The sequence below is a fragment of the Pinus tabuliformis genome, chromosome 7, assembly GCF_031772625.1.
Source record: "Pinus tabuliformis cultivar Carrire ecotype Pingquan chromosome 7, CPIR1, whole genome shotgun sequence".
Classification (NCBI taxonomy): domain Eukaryota; kingdom Viridiplantae; phylum Streptophyta; class Pinopsida; order Pinales; family Pinaceae; genus Pinus; species Pinus tabuliformis.
The window spans coordinates 654,482,057-654,502,071 of record NC_142293.1 but is presented as its reverse complement, the minus strand read 5'-3'; the positions used below and the strand labels follow the sequence as shown (position 1 = coordinate 654,502,071).

General features: G+C 36.7%; 1 protein-coding gene across 3 annotated transcripts; it reads left to right on the top strand.

Moving 5' to 3' along the window:
• The first annotated feature begins 1,150 nt into the window (after positions 1-1,150).
• LOC149249129 (uncharacterized) lies at positions 1,151-13,106 on the top strand. Of its 3 annotated transcripts, none has more exons than XM_089456178.1 (5): positions 1,151-1,354; positions 1,518-1,909; positions 12,330-12,416; positions 12,510-12,602; positions 12,774-13,106. In XM_089456178.1, the coding sequence occupies exons 2-5, from the start codon at positions 1,766-1,768 to the stop codon at positions 12,969-12,971; spliced, it is 522 nt and encodes a 173-aa protein (XP_089312304.1). In that variant the 5' UTR covers positions 1,151-1,354; positions 1,518-1,765; the 3' UTR covers positions 12,972-13,106. The 3 variants fall into 3 exon arrangements, with proteins under 3 accessions (XP_089312304.1, XP_089312305.1, XP_089312306.1); XM_089456179.1 differs by having other exon boundaries at positions 1,492-1,909; XM_089456180.1 differs by lacking the exon at positions 12,330-12,416.
• The last annotated feature ends 6,909 nt before the right edge of the window (positions 13,107-20,015 follow it).

The window sequence follows — 20,015 nt, the reverse complement described above, 5'->3', positions numbered from 1 at the left end:
ACAAGACTACATCTTTAAAATAAAGAAGATTCAATTCTTAATGCTTTGCAATCCTGTAAGAGGGAGGGACAATCGAAGTCACGCAGGAGGAGGTATTCCCTTTGTTTAGCGAAACTCTACAGAGATAAAGCACTAAATGCAAGATTAACCCCTTGTTTATGTGATAATTAGGGAATATATATCTATTCTCTCAAAGATTAGTCTTATATATTCAACCCCAATTAAACCCCACTAAACCCCAATTAAGAGTGTTGTTAAGTATTGCTCCAATATAAAATTTTCAAATTCTCCTCTCCTTGTAAGAAGAAAAACTCTAGCTATTCTCGCTTTCCAATGTAACAATTATGCAATTTTATGTATTCTCCTCTCCCGATAAAAAATAAAAACTCTAGCTATTCTCGCTTTCTACATGTAACATTTCTTGCATTAAGGGTTCCCTGTATTATGAGTGCGAAGAAGCTTACCGTATACTAATTACTAATTTGGAAATAAATACATGGGGTGTCTTTCTCGTCCCCTCAGTTGAAGAATGGAATTGGCACATACAATCCTACCTTGTGCAACCTCCAACTTAGCAGAATTTCGTCACATACTTAAAAAGGAAGAGCATGTAAATATTCATGCACACTCTAACATCAACATCAATGGCGATGCCTATCTCATCCATTGTCGTAGCCCAACTGTAGCTTCCACTACCATTAAATGCAAAACCACTGACAAACAGAAACAGACACAGAAGCCAAACGCCGTTATTGATACTTACGAAGGTGTGGCTTCATATTTGCAAGCTTGTACACACATATTCAGATTTGGGTTTCATGGAAATATTTTCTTGCTAAGCAAACTAATAAACCTCTATACAAAGTCGACCGCATGAATTATGCATGACTGGGTTTTGAAAATTCCCCTAAACAGGACTGTGTTTTATGGAATGTGCCCATCAGAGGGTATGCCATGAATGGACCCTGTGAGGAAGCCCTCCTACTCTATTCCCAAATGCGGCAGAAAGGCATACAGCCCGATGAACTCATTCTTCCCTTTATTCTGAAGGGGATGAAGGTTCATCATTTTATAATAAGAGCCGGATTGGATTGCAATCTATTTGTGGGGAACGCCCTTCTTGCTCTATATGCAAAATGCGGAAGTATAGAGAACGCACGCCAAGTGTTTAACAAAATGTGTGAGAGAGATTTGGTGTCATGGAACTCTATGATTGTTGGATATTCTCAGAATGGACATGCCTATGAGGCATTGACGCTTTTCCATCAAATGCTGCTAGAGGAGGTGGTACCGGGTCCCGTTACTATGGTTAGTGTTCTCCGAGCATGTACATAGGTCGAAGCTCTTCAACGAGGTAAGTGTGTGCATAGTTACATGATTAGAAATGAGATTGAGATCAACATCTTTGTAGATACCTCCCTCACAGATCTCTATTCGAAATGTGCAAGTATTGAAATGGCACGTCTATTGTTTGACAAAATGTCTTGACAGAGATGTTGTGGCATGACTGCATGCAGTCAAAACACCCACGAATGTGATGTAGGTTGGCTTCACGCCACTGTGCTCCATTTGAGAAAAGAGCCCAAGAGCATTTTCAGCATGCCCGTTCATACCAAGACCCTCAATAATGTCTTGACCGTTTCAGAGGGGCTATTGCGAGGTTTGCGTAATGGAGTTCGGACAGATTCAGGACGGGGGGGTTTTCTGCATTTTAAGACGGTGATTCGAGGTTTTGTTTCTGAAGCATAAAATCTCTGTAGCGAAAATGAAGTCTTCTCTGAGGAAGCTGCGAGGGTTTTCACTCAGCAAACATGGAGTTAAAGAGAAACTGGGCGCGGTCTATCACAGCCAGAAGCAGCAGCAGCTGCCACCTCCGGCTTCCCTGGACGAGCTCGTTCAAGCTTCCCAGGTACCGATTTCATGGATCATTTTTCAAGTTAGGGCATGCTGTTGCGTTATTTATATTTTCAAGAAAATTGAGCTTTTTCCTTTAAAAGAATTCGCGATAAAGAGGTTCTTGTTGCGTTTTAGAGATAGCCTGTGACGAATGATTTTCAAAAATGAAATGCAAAGCGTTAGTTCTCTTGATGAGTTCAGAATGTAGTGATTTCTTTGATAAATTGTAAAGTTAGGACAGGTTATGATATTTCAGGTTTCAAGCATGGAAGTTGAGCTTTGCCTTAAAATGAATTGCATTTTTTTTTGCCCAAAACGGTTTTCTTCGAGTTATGCAGATCGAATTTAGGCGATGATTTAATCATCTAGACAATTCTAGAGGTTTATTAAGCCCATCCTAACTTAAAAAAATATAGTGCATGAAATCACTACATCCTAGACTTCTAACATTTAATCCCAATGTTTTTTACACTGGATCTGTAAACCCGATAACAATCACTTCCGACGTAGCATTTCAATTTCTTTAAAAGCAAAGCGCGGTTCGATGCTTAAAACTTCCAATATCACAACGGCCTGTCCTAACTTTAGAGATAATCAATGAGGTATTCATTTAAAAGCAAAACTCTATGGCCGTGTGTGAAACTAAAATATCACGACAGCCTGTCCTAAGTTCATAGATAATCACTGAAGTGTTCCTTTCGAATGAAAGATTAATTTCCATGGGTAAAAGTTCAAATATCAGGATAGCCTGTCTTAACTTCACATATAATCAATGAAGTCGCTAGATAGAAAATCCTAGAAGTTTTTGATCACAGTGGCGGAAAGAACATAACTTGTTAGGTCATTGAGATGTTGCCTTTGGCAATCGGTGACCCCAGGGCTTGATCTCGTCATCTCTGGCTGGCATGTGTAAAGGGCTATCATGCTATGTTGAGGGTTGATTGTTATGTTATTTGAAGTTTTATGCATGTAGGTTGAGCTTTACCTTCAAATGAATTGTAGAATTATGTTAAAAGGGTTCTCGTTGAGTCTTTGTTGTTAACGATTTGCTAAGTTGATCAAATTTAGGGCTGTAAACATGAATCATCATGCTTCTAGATAATGCGAGAACTTTTGTGTGTTATGTAACATGTTGAAGTGCAGAACTGAGTGGCTCGTTGAGAGGTTTACTTTTGCAATTGCTGATTCTGCACAATTTGAACTTGTGACCTCTGGCTGGCATGTGACAAGGGCTAATCGTATGACTCGCTGAACCTAAATTGAGTGAAAAATACAGCTCAAAACACTTCAAGTCAATGAGAAGCCATCTGCTCTGGAGGAATTAAATTGTCTATGAAATTTAAATACAGAAATTTTGAGTCTTAATTAGCTTAATGTTGCTTAGGTTCCATTCCCAGAAAATGATTGGCATTAGGAAGTTTGAATCTCTTTTCATTCAACAGTGTTGTTTAGATAATATCTCAGCACAGTCGTCTTCAATATCGTTTCATGCTGCATGCTTTGATTTTTGGGGTAATTAAGATTTTATTAAAATACAACTTGTAACAAAATGAGGATAATAATGGTTTCCCCTGTTGATTCTGAGTATGTGCTATATTTTTCATTGCTTTACATCTTTCAAAAAAAGAGAGGACTTTAACATCTCCTTACCTGAAATTCCTGGTTTAAACCCTTATATGTTCATATTGAATATTTTGTTGCATGTGTTGTTAATCAGGCATAAGTTTTATTCAGTTCTGAGTAAATATTGCAGCTCAAAGTACAACAAACCTAAACTTATAAAAGTTTCATTCTAACACTTTTTCATCCAACTTTTAATTTACTATTAACAACCACTGAAAGTCGTCCCCATTCTACTAATCAGCTATAGTTAGCTTATCTTAATTAATTAAGCGTAAGTTGTATCCAGTTCCAAGCAAAATGCTGCAGTTCAAAGTACAACAAATATACTAATAAAAATCATATTCTAACCTTTTGCTATCCAACACATTATCTTAAAATTTATATCCATGAATAACCTGTGGCAGTCATTCCTAATCTAGTAAGTACTAAGCAGCCAGAGTTAGCTTATCTAAAACTACTTCTACATCATGCATTTGCCATTTTAAACACAAAGTCAAATTCTTTTTCGTTATTGAGAGTGTTTATGCTAAAGACAGTAAGGGTGGCTCTTAAGTTTTTTGTTTATGTGCTACAGAATCTCCTCTACAGTAAGCGAAACCATTCTAGGTGCGGGGTAGGATGTGCAGGGTTGAGAGGGAGACAGATGCTACTTGCCTTCCTTTGTTCTCTCGACTCAGCAACTTGTCTGTTTGCTAAACATTAGAGGAATTTTTAACCTTTTAGAAGTTGATTATATGGGAGAAGACAGTCAGGATTCAAAATAATAAACTTATGTTCTTTAATGAAATACCACTAGAGTGTTTTTGGTCATTCGTACTGAAAGAATTTTTGGTCATTCTTACTTTCATCTACATTTTTGTAATTAACTTGTACTTCAGACTCTTTTTTTTTTAATTTTTTTTTTTTCAACTCGTGTCTCCCATATCTCTCTTACTTTCCAACTATGTTGCATGGAGAGTCAACATGTGCCTGATGACAAATCCCTTGTACCCTGCATTCCAGTGTTTTGGGGACTTAAAAATGGCTTGGCAATGTCCCAGAATAGCTGGGGGCATCATTGGAGACATGGGAACTTCTAGGGCATTCCCAATCCGTCCCTCACAAAAATATCTGGGACAGTCAACTGACCCTTGAACCGACTGACAGTTCAAGATTATATCTATATATATAGATATATATAACCTAAATCCATCCCTGCACCTGCCTGAAGTCTAAATCCTACCTGCTTCTAATTTTCTAAATCCTAACTGTCATCTCAGCATATCATTCTAAAATTGTTCTCAGCAATTCCTTTCTGCGGTGCTGGCACTCACAGACTCCAGTGCATCATACTCTCAGTCAATACTTGCTATTCCTCTGTAATTCTTATCCCTGACTGTATTTATAATCTTTATCAGTGTCAGGGGGTGGGCATCAACGGCGGCTTTTAGGATCTATTTAAATTTTCTCTTTGAATTTATTTAAATTCTTATTCACAGTGTTTCTTATTTGCAATTGGAATTTATTTAAATGTTTTATATTTATCATGGTGAATTAAGAAAAAAATATTATTATTATTATTATTATATTTAATATTTTATTATTTTCAAAATTTTAAATATTTATGATTACTATTACTATTATTATTATAATATATAAAATAATTTATATATTATTGCCATCTCCAACTTTCTGTCCCCTGAAAAATTTGGGGGTGCACTCTGGTGGTTCCGGAAACTTACCCACCATCCCTGCTACCCCCCGTCCCAAAGCCAGTGCGACATAGCTTTCTAACTATGTGTTTGCTGCAGCAAGGTGGTACAATTCGAGTTCAATTACTTTTTCCAGAAAGGAAGAAACAAGTTAGTTGCTTGCAGTTGTCTCAAGTTATTTTGCTTCATTGAATAGAGTGAGAAGTCCTCATGAGTCAAGGCCAGTATAATCCCCATGAGATTTGAACCTTTCTGAACATTGCAAGTATGAATTCTATTCACCATTTGGACTGACCATGGAGAGTAGTTGCCTAAGATACAACTGTTTGCAGCTGAGTTAAGGTTACTTTTCACTAATAAATAAACTAAGCTAAATAAAAGTGATTTGTAGACTGGTCATCTAGCATTCCATGAATTCTATTTTACAATTTTGTGGAACTTCCTATTCTTTCTATAGAATTCTGTGGAACTAAATATTCTTTTCATCCTCCCCAAGTTAATGGTTTATTCAATCTACTTCTATTGTATTTTACAGGATTGGTCTGTCTTGATCTATATCCCAGGTTAAATGGAATAATTTTCAATTATCTTGGAGTGTATAAGATGTTTAAAACAGAGAAACGGTTTGTAAATTCTTTAGTACTTCCTCTAAGATTGAAAAAAGCAGAGGCTGGTAAATTTCAATTTGATTTACTCTTGCTCCCAGAGTTCATTGTGAAAGTCTTGGATGAGATTTTTCTTAATTTTTTTTTTTTTTATTTATCAGGCAGGGATAAGTGGCTTTTATGTTAATTTCTTGTGATTGCAGAATGGTTCCGAGGTTAATAATTTTTTTCACAGTTATAGCTGGAATCCATTTATCGATAACCTATGTTCCTTCTTGTAATATTCTACATAATATTTGACTCTTTTTTTTTTTTTTTTTCAAAGAAAAAAAATGTATATATTAATTAGGCAAAATATATGCATCTTCTGACTGGCAACTGATTTTTCAGTTTTGCCAAAATCATGACTGGATGTTTTCTAATCTTCCCAAAAAAAAATATTTGACATTGGTCATCCTGTTGATACAAATTACCTTTTTGTCATTTGCGTTATCCTTAGGCAGAATTGTTTGCAGGAGGCTTGAAATTTCCATTAGTTCCTGTGTAAGTTCACATACTAAGGATTTAGGGTAAGTGTTGCACCATTTTCTTGATCTACACATTACAGAAGCGTCGACCCTAAATCAAGGTGAACAACTTGCTTGGCAAGTTGAATAAATTTTGCCCTAATTGCTTGACGTTCAGGGCTACAAATCTAATTCTTTTCAGATCTGAATCTGTTTATGAGAGATAAAACACACAAATGGCATAATAATCATTTATTGCTCATCATAACATTCAAATGCATGAGATCCACGCCTTCCAAGTCACTTTCATGATGGAACAATTGACTGCATAAACAGTTTAATTTTTAGCCTGTTTCCATTGCTTTCTTGCAATCATTCTGATAAATCTAGCAACAGAGAACATCTCCAAGGACAGAGTCATGCCAAAACAAGATGAACAATTTGACTAATATAATTGGAATGATCTATGTTATTGAAGTTCGATGTCTAGAGTTTGAGATCACGTTATTCTAATCTGCAAGTATTCATGATGGGTTTGGTATTTTATAGCTTGATACATCTTCTAAAGACTCACATTAACGCATGAACAAGCCTATCTCTCTGCCCTTTGGAATTTATGAACAAGGTTTGCTACTCTGCAACCAGATCACACTCTGCTCTGTCAAAACGTTTCCTTTTTGAAAATTTTTGCATGACTGATATCTCAGGTATATCCAAAACTAAATCAGTGCTGATAACAGCCCAAACATCCACTCAATAATACTAGCATCACACTGGTTCTATCTTCTGTTACTAGGAGTTCAAGTACTAGCTTTTACTGCAGAATTCTTGAGATCATGCTAACGTCCTGAATGATCAAACTTTGGGGTTTATTTGCATCATTGTTATGTAAACTTTCTTGTTTTGGAACTAGTATATATCTTCTATTTTTTATTTTTATTTTTTATTATTATTATTGTGGATGCATTGTTTTACATACATAGTCTTGTGCTTTGGTGCTGGTGTCTTTCTGTCATATCTGAACATCATTAATGTGTTTATTTGGCACTAGTTTGACCATTGTATGTTGGAATCTAAACTTTGATTTCATTTACAGCACTGCTCTCTTGAATTTTGGAAAATTTTGACATTGTTTCAAATTTGATTCATATTTGAAATAACACTTGAATGCTCATTAATTGGTATACATCTGGAAGCACTAAGGGAGCATTTCTATGTTGTTTCATCATTTACATAGGGTACTTCCTAACTGTTATTCTACCCCGGATTCAGAGGAGCAGCCAAGATTTTATCCATAGTTTCTTTCCTTCCAACTTTAGATGGGATCTCACCTCAACCTTCTGCCTTGGTGGTCAATCAACATCTTTGATGCCTGTTCGGGGTTGTGCCATATTAGGTTACAGATCATACATAATCAGACCGAGTTATGGACCAGCTCCAGATAGATCCAGAGTATGGCGCCTTCCACCCATTAGGGGTAAATCAGCTCTAGACTGATCCAGAGTATGACACCTTCCACCTATTAGACTAGGCCATACATAATCAGAGTGAGTTATGGACCAGCTCCAGACAGGTACTTTGCAGATCCAAAGTATGGCACCTTCCACCCATTCGGGGTAAACCAGCTCCAGACAGATCCAGAGTATGGCACCTTCCACCCATTAGGGGTAAACCAGCTCCAAACTGATCCAGAGTATGGCACCTTCCACCCATTAGGGGTAAACCAGCTCCAGACTGATCCATAGTATGGCACCTTCCACCTATTAGACTAGCCCTACATTCAGCAGAGTAGAGATAATATTTTCAAGAGTTTCCTTGCTTGGACATTAGATGATAGGAGAGCATTTTGCATATGTTCTTAGGATGCTTTTGGGCAGATTATAGTGGGTTGGTAAGGGATCCCCCTCCCCAAACACCCTATCAGCATAGTTAAGACTTGAGTTTAGGGTGGCTTTAATTATCTCTGGTAATAGAAAATGATACGGAGGATTGTGCATAACCCACCCCCTTTTTGATTCCAATAAGCAGAGGTGGTCACTATGGTAATCCGATTTCAATTTGTAGTTAGAAAATGGGGTCACAACTTTCCATATTTTTTGTTTTGTTTTGTCTTTTTACATCAAACAATAGTATATTTATTAGAACCATAGTCAACTAAACAAACAGGAAACAATTTATTTGACAGGTGGAAGAAGTGATAGGCTTAGAGCAATTGAATTGTAGGCCATGCTTCTTGACAAATTGATGAACAGATGTCTCCTTACTTGAGATTTAGGTTGGCACCATGGCACCATCCTGTCCATCATTATACACTAATCTTGTCATTATCTTCTTCACTGTGAATGACTGGCCTGTTCCCTGCAAATAGATCTGGGCATAGAGGAGCCAATCCAAGAACAGTAATCTCTAGCACAAGACAATATTAATGATCTAAATACCTAATCCTGAAGCTTGAGTTTGATTTTTCTCTACTGGTTCTGAATCTCTGATTGAGAATCTCCCACTCGTCATTATCAAACCTTCTCCTTCATCATTGGCATCAGCTGCACTGCTGAGGTACGTTGGTTGGTTGTCATTGGACTTGAGAGCTTGAAGTTTCAAATGATTATAGTAACAGACAGCCAGAAAAGCCAGTCCACACCCACTCAAGTTTATGACTGTAACCTTTTCATTTATTACAGACAAAGATTATGTTATGAGCAGCCAGTCCTTGACAAGACCAGCAACATTCATAGTCAAGGCTGAAGTCTTTCCTATCAGAAGAAACACTGCAAGATTAAGAGCCAAGGCACAAGCAGAAATGTCATGTAATCCAAATCAAAGGAAGAGACCCTGATTATCAGAAATGGGTATTCTACTAAGGCCCAGGGGGTGCTGAGAAAAACAAGGCAACAAGGAGCAACAAAGATGTGATGGGATTCAACTTAATCCCTTTTGATGTTCGTGGAATTTGTATGAGAACCAATTGGGTAGTCTCACATGCAACTGCACTTAACTAGAGAATCACCTCCCATGCATTCATCTTGGCCTCCCCATAAGCTGAAATAGTAACTCCAATGGATATGGCCAACATATTGGCCTCAGGCTCACCTTTATAAGCTTCTTTCTTCAGGGAAACCACAATCAAATACATAGCAATGGGAATTAGAGCTTTTAGCATTTGAAATAATGATACTGAGAGGAAAACATAGGCAGAATTTGAAAACCAGAGACCCAAAGAATACACTTATCAATACTATGGGTTCAACGAGCTTGAAGACTCTTACAATAGCAACAGCCAGTGTTGAGTAGAAGCCCATGTGAATCATGGTGGGACTGATCACACTAAAGTTGTCAAGCAATGGCAACTCCAATGGATATGGCTAACATATTGGCCATGGCCTCACCTTTATAAGATTCTTTCTTCAGGGGAACTACAATCGAATGCATATCAAATGGGCACAAGAGCTTTCAACATTTGAAATATCGATACTTTGAGAGACATGCACCAAAGGCTGCATCATTTAGGATTTGTACTCAGTTTAGGTGTCATATTCAAGGGGAAGTTGTTATGCTTTCCACCACTTCATAGATTGTTAGAGTGATGAAACAAAAGAGGCTCCCTCTTGAGGCTAGATTATGTCATTCATATCAGCTGTGTTGTTGATGTCCTAGCTCAGCCAGGTCTTGCCAAAACTCTGTTGAGGTTCAAAATTTATTATAAACTGAAATGTCTTCACAAGAATTGACCTCATAAAATGCCATAATCACAAGATATTCCATACATGGCTGTGATTATGGCTCGCAAGACCCTTAGACTTTGAGCAATGAGGCTCGCAACATCACTTATGATTATGCACTCTACAATTCTGTGACCAGCTGAATGTCAAGCAATTGAACCGCGATTTAAATCCTATTTTGTCAGCAATAAGTACTATACTTTGTCTTTATTTAGTGTAGAGAACCAGGCACTTATTCTGCTCATCTATAGAAGGGACAATGGTTGTTTGCCTATGAGGTATAAGGAAATCCTATCAGATGTTTTGTATTTTCGTATGGAATTGAATCATACTCCTGCACACTGTAACATTCATATATATCAACCTGTAGAGGCTTTAATAACACCTGGTATTCTGGTTAGTGATTTTATTGGACCTCATGTGCATATCCTACATGCACAGGATGGACTATTCATATGTTACAAGGTATTATTCTTATTATTTAGGGTGCACATCTTCAGGTGCTCAAGAACGATTACTAGAACAGTCAGTTAATTCTGCAATTTAAAGGATGAAAAAGGAGGTTATAGGAGTCTAGTTTTGGTTCTCATCCACAATGTCACACTAGCCTTCCTGGGCATGGTTCTCATGGTTTAATAGTGACTTGAGGAGTAATAATACCACAGATCACTAAACACAAACAGCTAAGGTAGCCCAAGGACAATAGCCATCTTTACACATTAATTAACAGGTCTTACATTAATTATCCTAGGGGGTTTTAATACTTCCAAATGCTTAAAAAACAGTTAGCAGAGCATTCACATTACACATTCCAGCAATCTTTTCTATAAACCAACCAAATGCAGTCAGGAGAGCCCTCCTTTTACACTATACAACCTTATTGTTAGTATGATCAACCTTATTTTAATATATAGTGTGACAAACCGTATGTGACAGGCAGGTGGAAAACTTTTCTCGCAATTGACTAAGCGACGTCCTACGAGCCAGACTTGAGACGGAAACCCTCGTCAGAAGTTTATGCTTGGCTTTTTTCCAAACAAATGAAGAGTCAATGAGGTTTTGTGTAATCACTTCTGGTATCGTATTGGGTTATTGTTAGAAGCGATAATTGGATTCGGATTCTCATCGAGTGAGTTGTTCTGCTTTCTCAATTTGAGAGGGTTTGTTTGGACGGAAAAACGAAAGAGGACATACAAGAATAGTGAGGGGAAAGATGCAGAGGAAGAGGATTGAGAACATCGCCAGCAGGCAGGCTACATTTTCCAAACATAGGTGGATTGCTGAAGAAAGCTTACGAGCTCTCGGTGCTCTGCACTGCAGAAGTTGAACTTGTGATTTTCTCCCCAGCAGGAAAGCACTATGAACTGTTTTTTAGTGCAAATCCTACTATTTTGATTCTAATAATCATGGCTATGCAAACCTCATGAGATTCTTACTAATAACCCCGGTGGTGCAAGCCCTAGTAAGCTCGATGTTGAAAAACTTAGTGTAAAACCTCCAAATTGCTGGTTTTGTTGTAGTGCTTATTGGAGAGTATATAAAAAATTTCACACCTTTTTATGAGATATGGGAGGAAAACATGTTAAAGATTTTTAATAAATATAAAATTTCCAAAATGATGCTAGTTACGTGTGATTCTTTTTTCATTGTTTGTGATTATGAAAAATGAAACTCAATGTTTTTTCATTAGTGCACACATATTTCATTATATAATTGCATATAGAAAAATCATTCCAGAGCCGATAACAATAAAAATGAAGAATTTATGGTCCAATGTTATATTTAAGGGAGATGTTTAAGGATGACGTTTGAATTTTGTTTTTCATTTTAAGACATTTGGAGCAAATATTAGGAAGGACTTTGAGAAAGGATTGTCCTTGATTTTCAAAAATGGAGTTGTTCCTTTCCAGCCATATGCCCCAAGTGACCATCAAAGGGAGAGCTCATATGTTTTTTGGATGTTTTCTTTATAGCCATTTTTTTACACATATCCATAGAGTCCCCATGCCATTGATGTGAATTACTTGTTCAGTTTTTTTTAACCAAACAAGAAAAATTAAAAAAATTCCTCAAGATCAAATATTGAAACAAAGACCTATTGACATACCTTTTAAAGTATGGAAAGAACTTGTAAAATCATATGAGAAGTTGGATGCACAAAGAAAAGCCGGCAATGAGAGCATTCAGGTATTGAATTTTTCATTAAACATTATTTAGAATGTATTAATACTTATAAGTATCTTAGACATGTATTTGTGTGAAAATAAATTGAATTGGTTTATGTTTAAGGACAAGGCATCCAAGGCGAGGTTAACCAAGACAAAAGTCACTCATCGTAGTGGCCAGAAAGGTTTAAAAGCACTGATAACAACCTTTGTAAGTATATTAAACATGTGATATTTTTTTAATAAATTTTGTACTAGAAGAAAGTCATTGTTATCTAATTTCTCCCTATTTACTGATTGATAGGAACTAAAATATGGAAGACCTCCAAATCATTTGGAAAAGGAGGTGCTGCAGCAAAAGAGATGGGTTGAATTTGTTGTTTGGATGGACTCTATGGTATGTAATTTTAGTTGGATTTCCAATATACTTTTAAACCATATTTTCATTTTATTTTTTAGTACTATTAGATATTATATCTTACCTCATTTTATGGTTAACATTGTATAGCAAAAACATGTGTTGTGTTATGTAATTAATACTAACATGTAATATTGATTTTTTTGTCAGAATGCTATAGGTAATGATTGCCAAGACGATGATCCAAATTATGTTCAACATATATCAGGAGATGATGAGGATGAGGATGAGGATGATGGTGGTGAAGGAGGAGATAATGATGATAGTTGCGGTGTTGGTGATGATGTGGATCAGAGTAATGACGATGGTCAAGATGATCATGAGGATGATCTTGGTGGTGGTAGCTAGGCATGCACATGCATTGTTTTTTATGAAGAAATTATTGTGTAGAATGACATTGTTATGTTTAGATGGGTGTTGTGAATTTACCCTATATCAATGAGACATTTTGATTTTGTAATCATACGATGAGTTTGATTTATGTACGTTGTTAATTTATCGTAGAATAACGATATTCATGAAATATTTTGATTTGTTAATCATATTTGAATTTTACTTGTTTTGATTAAAAATAATACTGATTTTATTAGTATTATGTTGCTATTTTATACATGTTTTGAAAATTGTTAATGACACATTGTTATTTTTTTGGATGGATGTTGTCAATTTCTCTTAAATTTCTTTACAAATGATTTTGAATTGTGATATCTGCTTTAATGATATTTAGAAACTATCATATATTTCACTATGAATCTATAAAGGGGGTCATATATGTAAAGAAAAATATACTCTATATAAGAAGTCAAATGCGGATGTAACCATGGATGCAAAATTGGATGTTAAACTAGGAATTAATACAAAATGCAAACAATTGACATACAAAGTGTTTTAAATTAGAAGTGAAAAATTGTGCAATATTTGACACAAAGAAGGGAACAAAACATGGCATACAAAAGGATATCAAATTGGGCAAAAACAAGGACACATAAATGGGCACCAAATTAGATGCAAAAAAAGACAACAACTAGATGTAAAATAAGATGCAAAGTTGAGCGTTAAAAAGAAGCAAAAAACGTTACAAATTAATATGCCAAATGATGATGCAAATAATGGTGTAAATTTGGGATGCAAACTTGGGTGCAAAAAAAGGAAAAAAAAAAGATGTAAGAAAAGACATAAAACAAGATGCAAAATGGGGCTGAAAAAAGGTGAAACCAAGGATGCCATATTGGATGTAAAAAATGATTCCTAATCACATGCAAATTTAGGCTCGAACTCAGACACAAAATTATATGCAAATGTGGACACAAAATGAGGCAAAAAAGATGCAAATTTGGATGGTGAAAACGATGTAAAACTAGACACCAAAAAAATGCAAAATTGGATGAAAAAGTCGGTGTAAATAATGGTGCAACATTGGACACAAGTAGACACAAAAAAATGGTGCAAAAAGGGGCATAAAATAGCTTAAAATTGGATGCAAAACTTGGTGTAAAAACAAATACAAAAGTAGACGTAAAAAATGGCTCTAAATTGAATGTACCATTAGACACAAAATAAGATGCAAAGGTGGACACAACACATGACTCAACATAAGATGCAAATATAAATGCAAATTTGGATGCTCAAAATGATGTAACATTAGATGCAAGAGATGGTGTTAAAAATGATGCAAAATTGGATGAAACAAATGACGCAAAATATGGTGCAAAATGAGATGGGAAGAATGGAGACAAATCAAACGTAAATGTGGATGTAAAAAATGGTCCAAAAAAAGATGCAAAAATGGGCACAAAAATGGATGCAAAATTTGGTGCTAAATCAAATTCAACACATGGTGCAAAGATAGGCACCAAAGCTGGTGCAAAAATAGAAGCAAAAACTAGTGTAAGACTAGATACAAAACCTGGCGTAAGACTAGATGCAAAAACTGACACAAAATGGATGCATAAAAAGATGTTAAATTGGATTCAAAATACAGTGTAAACTTGATGCAAATGATGGTGCAAAAATGGAAGCAAAGAATGACACAAAATATGAAGCAAAAGAGAATGAAAAATAGATGAAAAAAATGACACAAAACTAGAAGCAAAACCTGTCATAAAATAAGATGCAAATCTTGGTTCAAAATTTGACACAAAAAATGATGCATAGTTTGGTGTAAAAAATGATGCAAAATCTAGCGTGAAAAAGGATGCAAAATTAGGTGCAAAAAAGGACGCTTTAAAAATTGTACAATAGAGCCAGATTTAGCGCCAGGTTGCTCATCACAATTACAAAAAAGATGCACTAAAATCTGGCGCAAATCGCTGGTTTTGTTGTAGTGTAGATAGCCTAATGAGACAAAACAAGTCAAGCTTGAGTTTAGGGAAACTCCCGCTCCACCACTTCAACTTGTAGTTTCTTGGTCACATAATGATGTCAAGATTTACACGGTGTGATGGATTCCCTACACTATGAAATGGGATCAGGTTGGAAGTGGACTCTAGCCTCCATTGCATCGAAACAAGACTCAATTTGCTTCTTCAACAAGAGAAACATAGTGTTTATCTAGACAGGGCCACCAAAATACTTCTGCATATTATGCTTGTTCATCTCCAGATCTTCATTGTTGGCTATCTATCTAATCTAGTCCAAGTATTCTTCAACCTCCTTCCTAACTTTACTCTTTTCTTTGGCTTCAGCGAGTGACCCAACTGAAGGGATTTTGTTTGATTTCACCATGAAATCTGCACTATTGTATAATCATGCATATGAGGCCTAAATTTTGGAAATTAATGAGGCAAACTGTTTGTTACTCTGGATGATCATTTGAAATTTTTCTTTCTCTAACTCAACATATTGCCTTGTTTTATTTACCAATTTGGATAGTGTCGCTTTGTGTTGCATTGACCACCCATGCACAACAGTAATAGTTGTATGAACAACTTTGAGGGATTTAGCATTATCCTTACAATTTTGTTGCACATCATGCATGCAGACAACTGCTTTATGCACAATGAAAAGCTCCTTATAAAGGCTCCACATGGTTTCTCCCAATGTCAATACTTCACCAAGTATGGATGCCTTAAGTTCTTCTAGATATATATGTGCAGAAGCTGCTTTCTGGACCTCCACTTGGAGATGCTCAATTTTTTGCCTCGCATCTTGTAATTTCTTTGTCACTTGTCTATTCTCGGCCATGATATACTCTATGTTTGACTTGGTAGCACCTACGAAGGCCAATTTGGTTGTAGCAATGGCTTATGGATTCCTCCAAGTATCGTCACAATAATAATTTCTCTAATGAACGTAGGAGATGTAATCTAGAAAGTGTTTCTTACTCACTTGTATAATATTCTTCTAAAGCTCATCATAAGCTATATTGTACATATCCATGACCATGTCATCATCGGGAGGAACAGTTTCCTCTTTTTTGCTTAGATCTTTCTATACTATCAAAGGAGAGGGATATTAAATGGTAACTTTCTCAGTGCTCGGCATAAGATCAACATATATGGATAATTATATGGGCTCATTCAACCTCCTAATTCGACTTAATCCACCATTCTCATTAGTTTATTGCATGTTTTTGATTATATTTATGCTAATAGAGTGAATTGGGTTAGTCATTATGCCAACAAGTCTAATGGGTGCTTTGTGTAGATTTTTAGTCAATTTTGAGACAAAATCAAAGGTTTTAATGAGCACTTGGTAGCCAAATTCGTGGAAGAACAAGGGAGAGGATTTGTAGGAATGTGTCCCCTTCATTCATGGGCCCTTACCTCGAATTCTCCACCATCAGCTCGGAGTTCAAGGGCCACCAAATCAATTATCACAAGGGCAGCCAAGCAAGTGCTAGTAAAAGTGTTGTTAACTACAAGTTTTGGCAGCCGAGTTCCTAAAGTTTAGGAGGGCTGTTGGGTTCCTCAATTTGTATAAATAAGAGGACTTAGGGCCTCATTTTAGTTAGTCACTTTGTAGGCAGAAGTCAGCTAGTTTGCAGTTCAATTTTAGTCATTCTTTTAGTCATTTTTTAGGCAGTAGATTGGCTCTGCATTTCAGCACACTTTCAAGCTTTCCCTTGTGGACAGTTTTTTATGTAACTATTATTTCTTGCTCAATAAAGATGAATCCAGCTTTGCACCAGCTCTAAATCTCTCTTAGGAGGCTGTAGCTCTTGGGGTTGGGCCCATCTCAAGTGCCCAGTACCTCCTTTGTTTACCTTTATGTGTTTTTGCTGCATTCTTAGAATAAAATCTGCTATTTAGATTTAAATCTTGCTTTGTTGTTTAGATTGCTTTTGATGATTAAAAAGGATTTTTATGTTTAGATTGATTTTATAGGTTACTAATAGGGAAGATCTTCAGAAAAAGGCCGTCAAGCACCTCTGATTTCACCTCTCCCTCAGTGGGATCAGGAGCTGGGATCAAGGTGACCTTGCTGCCACCAAAAACACTATCTTTGCTTCACCATGCAATCATTAGTGTTCGATTTTTATTTGCAGAAGTTGGTTACATGTTCAGATTCTTGATTGCTTTGCTGCATAATTATTTCACATGGTTTCATTGCAAATAGACTTTTGTTCATTCTCTTTACTGTTATCTATGTCAGAGTAGGTCAAAGGAATTAGGTCATTGATTTTCCAAGTCTTTGTTTGTCCAATTCGAAAAATAACTTGCAGAGCACCTGTGGTACTTCTCCATCTGCCCGTACTCCATCAATCCTACCTGATCCATCTTCTAACTTGGATTCTTGCCTCACGTTTTCCATTTGCTCACTCTGCCCTAATTCCCATATTTTTCTGCAACATTGCTCCACTCCTCCTTGAACAAATCCAACCATCCTTGCCACTCCTCAGCTCCATTCCCCAAGTCCTGGACCTCCTCACACCCCCATCTCACCTCCATACCCACTCCTTCATCTTTCTTCCTCCATCCATCCTCCAAAATCCCATTTCTGAACATCCTGTAGAAAATTACAGAACATCCTATAGAAATCCCAGAACATCCTGTAGAACCCCGGCAGACTTCCTGTAGAAGCTCACGAATGAGGTTTCTTGATAGAAAAACTCTGCGAAACTCTCTGGAAGGGTGTTAGGGACCCCTTATGCCCTCTCTGAACCTTCCTGACCTCCTCCAAGCATTTCCTCTCGCCAATCCACCTCTGCACAGTCAAAACCAGTTAAAAGCACATGCATGATAATTCTAACAACTTATTCAAAAATACAAAAAGATGTTTTTTTTTTTTTTTTTCAGATGATAATGTAGAAGTAGCTTAGACGCATGCATTTTACCTTCCTAGAAGTCAATGGCATCTCTTTTAGTAGCTTGCATCCTCTTTCTTGCATCGGTAGGGCTAGCTGGTAAAATTAGGGTTTGCTAGGGTTTACATTTCCTTTCAGCTTTTCAGTTTCTTTCTGCAAGTAGATTAGGCCCCTTTGAGTTAGCTTTCATCCATCAGTTAAAAAGATTCTTCTAAGAGCTCATAGAAGTTGGCTTATGCTCCTAGCGGACTTGTGCCAGCTGATCAAGTGACATCCACGGTAAGAGCTAGTACTTGTGCATACAGCACTGTCGCTTCCAAGTTTGTTACGAACTACCAGGTTGATAAAATTAAAGAAGGGAGTTCCAGGAGTTGCAGCATTATTACTGCAATACTGGGGCTCACCATAGGGAGATTGAATGGTAACTTTCTCAGTGCTCGGCATAAGATTCTCATATTGGTTTAGTGGCTCTGGTTCCACCTCCATGTCTTGGATTACAATCATATCTTCAATTTCTTGAGCAAGTTCTCTCTCCTGCAATTGCTTTCTCTCCTCTTCTAGTAGTCAATTATGTTCTTTTTCTTTGGCATGTTTCCCTACTACTTCTTCCTCTTCTATTCTCTGCCTTTATTCTTGTTGTTTTTCTTGCATTTCTTCCTCTAATCTTTTCCGCTCTTGTTCTTCCTTTTGCTTCTTTTATTCTTCCTGCTTGCTTTGTTTCCTCCTCTTTTTTGTTGCTATGTCCAATTTCAGGATTATTGGATTTTGTTTCATCTTGCAGCTCTTCTCTTCCAATGGACTATGTGCAACCTTCCTCTTTTCCTTTTCATGCACTGGTTTCTCCTTCATGTTAGTTCTACCTCTCGGGTGACTTCCTTCAGAGGAGTAGCAAGTGATGTTCTTGCAAAGCTGATTATTTCACCGGACTTGGAGGTATTGTAACAATTCTTTATCCTTTCCTCCTTAGTCCTGTAAAATGTCTCACTTGGAATATGGAAATGAATCTTTGCATATTGTTCTTTGCAGACATTCCTAGGATCATACGAATTGAATTCCAAACGAACAAATGAAAATTTCTCTATATTATTTCCTTCGGTGTCAGCAACCTTCAAATTCTTGATCTCGTGCAATCCAATTTGCAAAGGAAGAATGGGCCAAGGTGCTTTCTTATTCGTGTAAAAAACTCCTGATAACCCTATGGAAAGATTACATGAAACTTCTTGCATTACCAACTTTTTGGCGGCATAATTCAGTAGAAGATGTGGAGACTTTTGACCGCCAAACACTCTGAGGAAAGTATCATCCGGTGAGGCAAACCAATATGCTAATTCTGAAACTAATTCCATTGCATCATGGGACATGCAAGGTGGCTCTTCCTCAAAGATTAACTTGTACAATGGAATGAGAAAGTGATCAGTTAGATTTCCAATTACTACTTTGTAGTTGCACTCTGAAAGCAACTTGCAGTAAATGTCCATGGCAGTTTATCTTGGTGACCAGGTCCAACTCATGCCAGGAAATAAATTCTGAGCACATATTTCATCTAGCAAGTAATCAGACATGTATAATCTGGCTTGTGTACCCTTAGGAGAGTTCTTAGAATTATTCACATGAATCCTCAATTTTTGAGCTAACAAATCCAACCAGTTGAATGGTTTTCCTTCATTTATGACTTGATTAAGAAAGAATGCCCACCCTTCTAGAAATTTCTCAGTACTTCTTTGACCATAGATCCAACAACATAAGACTATCAAGTACTGATAATCCTTCTTAAGAGATTTGGTCTTGTAAGTGTTGTTGGGTGTCTGGCAAATTTGGAAGGCTCTTTCACCCAACCTTTGATGACATCCTTTGTGCTCAAGTGGTTGGTGACTACATAGAACTGGGAATCCATGTATGATCCTAGCCACGGTAAGTGATACATAAGTTGGTATTTGTGTTCCATAAAAGAGGCAAGCCTTTGTCTACTTGAACTGCTAAGCGTCATGGTCTTGGTATCTGTATGTGATAGTATCTAGTTGACAATGTTTGCACATGGAAAAACTAGGTACCTACATGAAATCTTGTGTAATCCTAACCTTTAGACATTGATGTAAACCTGTCGATATTCAAGATCTACTTTGAAATTCCTTGCTAAGAATACCTCA

Bases quoted from the DNA above. Each gene is read 5' to 3' on its own strand.
- LOC149249129 (XM_089456178.1), top strand. From the start codon at position 1,766: ATGAAGTCTTCTCTGAGGAAGCTGCGAGGGTTTTCACTCAGCAAACAT. The intron at 12,417-12,509 runs GTAAGTATATTA...ACTGATTGATAG, and splicing joins AAGCACTGATAACAACCTTT to GAACTAAAATATGGAAGACC. The intron at 12,603-12,773 runs GTATGTAATTTT...TTTTTTTGTCAG, and splicing joins TTGTTTGGATGGACTCTATG to AATGCTATAGGTAATGATTG.